This window comes from Zalophus californianus, chromosome 1 (genome assembly GCF_009762305.2).
Source record: "Zalophus californianus isolate mZalCal1 chromosome 1, mZalCal1.pri.v2, whole genome shotgun sequence".
Taxonomy (NCBI): domain Eukaryota; kingdom Metazoa; phylum Chordata; class Mammalia; order Carnivora; family Otariidae; genus Zalophus; species Zalophus californianus.
The window spans coordinates 175859022-175864123 of NC_045595.1; the positions used below are offsets into that span (position 1 = coordinate 175859022).

Sequence of the window (5102 nt, forward strand, 5' to 3'; positions counted from 1 at the left end):
ATTTAGACATTTTTCTTTGGAAATTCCTTTGTTATCACCACCGTGGGGAATTTCTCCATAGTCACTTGTGTTTTTGCCCTTGTCCAATAAAATCTCCTGGGTCCCCTTCCCACCTTCTGTCCTAATACTTGTCTCCTCTCTGCTATCTATTTCTAGACCCCTTCAACCTATCACCCCTTCCAGACCCCATATTAGAATCCCCATCTTCCTCTTTACTTAATCATGTAGCATAGTTTAGCTCACATTTGTTTTATTCTCTACTCCAGACTAAGTTCTAAGCCTATTTTCATACGGCCAAAAGTCTTGCCATGAAATTTCTTCAGTAAAAAAGCCACATACCTCCAAGATTAATTATCATAATCCTATGTGATGGAGAAGCAGCAACCTCATTTCTCTCTTTATTAGCAACTATTTTTACCAAATGTGAAAACTTGGAGCCTTTGTGTGTCCAAGAGAAGCAGAGTCATTCTAGGAGCATTTGCAAGTGGACATACCTTCATTCGAGCCTTGTATTTCTGTTTAGGAATATCAAACCATCCTGAAGAATCTCCACTGTGGTCTAGTTACAGCTGTGCCTCCTAAATCAAATCCTGCAAGATAGACCATAGTTCAAAACAGATGCCTCAGATAACTTTAAAAGTGATTATTTTGATTTAAAATTTCCCTCCATCTTAGAAATTTTGAGGCAGCTTATCAGACATCTACAATATAACCTTTAAAAAATGTGGCCTCAAGTCAAGGCCTACAGTGGCAAGATAGTAGACAGTGATTAGCATGAGCCAGGCAACACTAGCTGCCCTAGGAAGCAAGCTCCTAACATTGCTGGATGAGAGGCAGGCAATCTCTATCAGGAAGCTGCCCTAAAAAATGGTCTTGTGTGATCAAAGGTGATGGTATTGGGGCATTTGGGTGGCTCAATTGGTTAAGCATCTGACTCAGTTTTGGCTCAGGTTAGGATCTCAGGGTCCTGAGATCGAGCCCACAACTGGCTCCCCACTCAGCAGGGAGTCTGCTTGCCCTCTCTCTCTCCCTCTTCCCCTCCCCCCACTCGTGTACACACTCTCTCTCTCTCTATCTTTCTCAAATAAATAAATAAATCTTTAAAAACAAAGGTGATGGTATCATTATACCCAAGAGCAGCTCCAGATCTTCCCAGTTACCTGCAGCAATAATCTAAGGAAATCTTTGCTTCAACTTTAATGCTGTTCTGAGTGATCACAGACAAGTGCACTCTGAGTCTATTTTCACTTCCAATACTTCTTGTTGCAAAAGAAATTATTTGCTCATTAAGTTTATCTCTTTTATGAGGTAATTTGGAGCATTCTATGCACGTGGAAACCAAATAAGGGAATATTCTGAGTGGCGTTGTCAAATGAGCTAGCTCCAGTGGTAATGTTTCAGTGTAGACATGCATTGACATCTGTGTCTCCTCCCTTGTCTTTCCTCAGGTTTTTGGTGAAAGGTTCTCTCTTCCTCCTCCCTGGCACAATGTCTCTCACAGAGTAAGACTGTTTTCATCAAAAGAATGACCTACTGGATTGGATTTTCTTACCAGAAGAATGATCACCAGGAAGTGGCTGTATTTGAGCTAGTTTACAGACCAAGAACATGGTTAGTTACATAAATCATTTTAATATTTTCTTCATAGAAAAGTTATTTCATAGTTTATTTAACTGTCCAAAAGGCACATTCATCATGAAAGAGAATTTCAATTCAAAAGACTGAGTCAGTTATTTTCAATTTTCTTCTGTGATTTAAACTTATATCTAAATCAGTGATGAATCACTAAATTCTTCTCCAGAAACTAATAACTACACTATATGTTAACTAACTAGAATCTAAATAAAAACTTGAAGCATTAAAAAAATAAACCTATCTAAATCAGTCATGAGTATCACTAAAACAGTATTTGAAAGCAGCTCACTTTCTAAATTAAAATTTCCTAGAAGTTCCTGTCTAATAGGAAGAAGAAGAAGGAGAAAGAGAAGGAGGAGAAGGAGAGGAAGAAGAAGAATTTGTTGTTGTTTTTCTTTTGATTTTAAAAAAATCCTAAAAGCTAATAGTTGACAAAGTCAGAAATCAATTCCAGGATCTTTACTATGCTCTGTTAGGTACCTTTCATCCATTTATCTGTTCATTCACACCTTTGATATTTACTGAGGTCCTGCTACAAACAGCATATAACAAAGTGATTATGACAACTGAGCAGAGCAATTTACTTCTGCAGTGATGGTCATACGACTGCTCCTTCCAGACTTCAAAGGAACAACTTTCTTTCCCAAATCTAAGTTCGAATGCATTAATTACACTAATGTAACTAGGGTTAGTTATTGAATCAGAGCAGTGGGAAACAAAAGAAAGAAGGAGGAAAATTTGTTGCTTGCATTGACCTTATTGATATAAAGTCAATAATGAAACTTAAACACATTGAGAAATTTCTTAATATTTTCACCTCACTTCCCACTGAAAGCCTGAGGAATAAACCTTTTGGTAGTTATTTTTTACCTAAGCAAGTGGAAACCAACGTGGGGGCAAACTTACAAAGTGATGTATTCGTGCACTGATTTAGAGAACCCAGAGTTTAGAGGACATTACTCTGGAAGGGGCATAGGGACCAGGGACAGAAAGAACCCAAAATTAAATAAATGATAAAAGTTAATGTTCTCAAATGAAAGTTTTCATCACTTCAGTTTGTGAGATACAATCACAATTTTTTAACACACTGGATATAAACACATGAGGAAAATTGCATAGTATAAAAAGTCCACATCACTTACAAACAAGAACTGATTGTTTATACACTTGTGTGAAAACATGATTTGGCACTACTGCCACTGAATGGCTTTACCCTAATCTATAATTGAATTTAGATTAGGACATGTGGTATAAGCATCATGGTTCAGTCAAGTTCTGCTTGAATTAATACTCAATACCTCAAGCCTGGACTGTTATAACCTCCTGATTGTCTCTCAGTCTCTCTACTACAATAGGGCCTCAGCCAGACTCATCTAACTAAAACAATGCTTACTCAAGTATGCCCATTGAATGGCTCCCCATTGTCTAATAAATAAAGTTTTCATCCTGCCATTTGAGGTTCTCCGCAATACGACACCGATCTAACTTTCTATCTGATATGTGAGCCCCCCTACTCCAGCTGCACCGGGTTTTTCACTGTTCCCCAAATAAACAACGCTGATTCCCTTCTCCACAACCTTGTTTATGCTGTGTTTCTCCAGATGTAACCACGTTAGAAGTTCATGGAAAAACACAGTTCCTTGGTGAAACTTTCCTATCTTTCCTTCCCACGATGGTTTTCCCTCTAAATTGCTAGAGCCATTTCTCAATCTCAATGCTATTAATACTGTCTACATAAGTTTTGTGGGGGAGGCTGTCCTGTACTCTGCAGAATGTTTAGGAGCATTCTTGGCTTCCACTCTACTGGTGACTCTAGCAATAGGAGTCACCATCCCCCTAGTCAGGACAAGTAAAGCATCTCCAGAAATGTCAAATGTTCCCTAGAGAGACAAAATCATTCCCAGTTGTTCCAGATCATTATTGTCTGTGTCACTCATATTGGTATTTAAAATACCCCCTTGTGTATTGCCTCCTAAACTGGACTGTTACGGTATAGGTATTGTGTCTTACCTTACTTTGAATTCCTAATAGAGCACTGCAGTGAATACTCAACAAATATTTAAAATTTGAATTTAGTAACTAAAAGAAGCAAAATGAAAGATCTGTTGACCTAACTGCAGGTTTTTCAATGTGGAAGCTGAAAACCAGAAAATGAAGCTATTTGCCCAAAATGAATGTGTGTTGATAGAATAGTTCTCCTCTTCCCAATCAGTAGTATTAACATTATGTACATCTTGTTTCATTGAATCTATGATTAAAGACTTAGTTAATTTTACATCAGCATGAGCAAACTATAGTCTGTAGTTTTATTGAGGGTTCTTTATTCTACTTGGCTTTAATAAAACTCATATATTGTATTGATACCTTTCTGTTTTTATATTTAATGAAAAAAGTTCTGAAGTGTTATGGTATAAGCGTTAATGGTATAAGAAATTGGAGGGGGAGCTTTTTTTCTCGGCGCTGCCTGTGGAGGTGGCCGCCATCTGTTACTGGGCATCATGGCTGCCCTCAGACCTCTGGTGAAGCCCAAGATCGTTAAAAAGAGGACCAAGAAGTTCATCCGGCACCAGTCAGACCGCTATGTCAAAATTAAGCGCAACTGGTGGAAACCCAGAGGCATTGACAATAGGGTGCGCAGAAGATTCAAGGGCCAGATCTTGATGCCCAACATTGGTTACGGGAGCAACAAGAAAACAAAGCACATGTTGCCCAGTGGCTTCCGGAAGTTCCTAGTCCACAACGTTAAGGAGCTTGAAGTGCTGCTGATGTGCAACAAATCTTACTGTGCAGAGATTGCTCACAATGTCTCCTCCAAGAACCGCAAAGCTATTGTGGAAAGAGCAGCCCAGCTGGCAATCAGAGTCACCAATCCCAACGCCAGGCTGTGCAGCGAAGAAAATGAATAGACAGCTTGTTGTGCACATCATATTTGTGTTAATAAAACCATAAAACCTAAAAAAAAAAAAGAAAAAAAAGAAATCGGAGGGGGAGATGAACCATGAGAGACTATGGACTCTGAGAAACAAACTGAAAGTTCTAGAGGGGAGGGGGGTGGGGGGATGGATTCGCCTGGTGATGGGTATTAAAGAGGGCATGTTCTGCATGGAGCACTGGGTGTTATAGGCAAACAATGAATCATGGAACACTACATCAAAAACTAATGATGTAATGTATGGTGATTAACATAACATAATAAAATTAAATTAAATTAAAAAAAAAGAAACCAAGAGACCATGAAATTGTGGTTGAAAGATTAGGGTTTACCATGTGTAGGTGTGTGATCTTCAGCGAAACACTTAACTTCGTTTTGTCTCCACATCTCATCTTTAAAATTCTTATTCCACTAAAAAAAATAAATAAACTTCTTGACAGAGGGGACATTATTTCTTTGCTAGCATATCCCCAGTACCTGGCACAAAGTATGGCATTCACCAAATATTTGCTAAATAACTGACTGCTCAACAGAG

General features: G+C 38.5%; 1 protein-coding gene across 1 annotated transcript; it reads left to right on the plus strand.

The window, feature by feature from the left end:
• Positions 1–4096: 4096 nt before the first annotated feature.
• On the plus strand, positions 4097–4587 carry LOC118357372 (60S ribosomal protein L32-like). Its single transcript, XM_035729358.1, has one exon. It carries the CDS (start codon positions 4134–4136, stop codon positions 4539–4541), a length of 408 nt encoding a protein of 135 aa, XP_035585251.1. The 5' UTR covers positions 4097–4133; the 3' UTR covers positions 4542–4587.
• Positions 4588–5102: the final 515 nt, after the last annotated feature.

Coding starts and splice junctions, on each gene's coding strand:
- LOC118357372 (XM_035729358.1), top strand. CDS start 4,134: ATGGCTGCCCTCAGACCTCTGGTGAAGCCCAAGATCGTTAAAAAGAGG.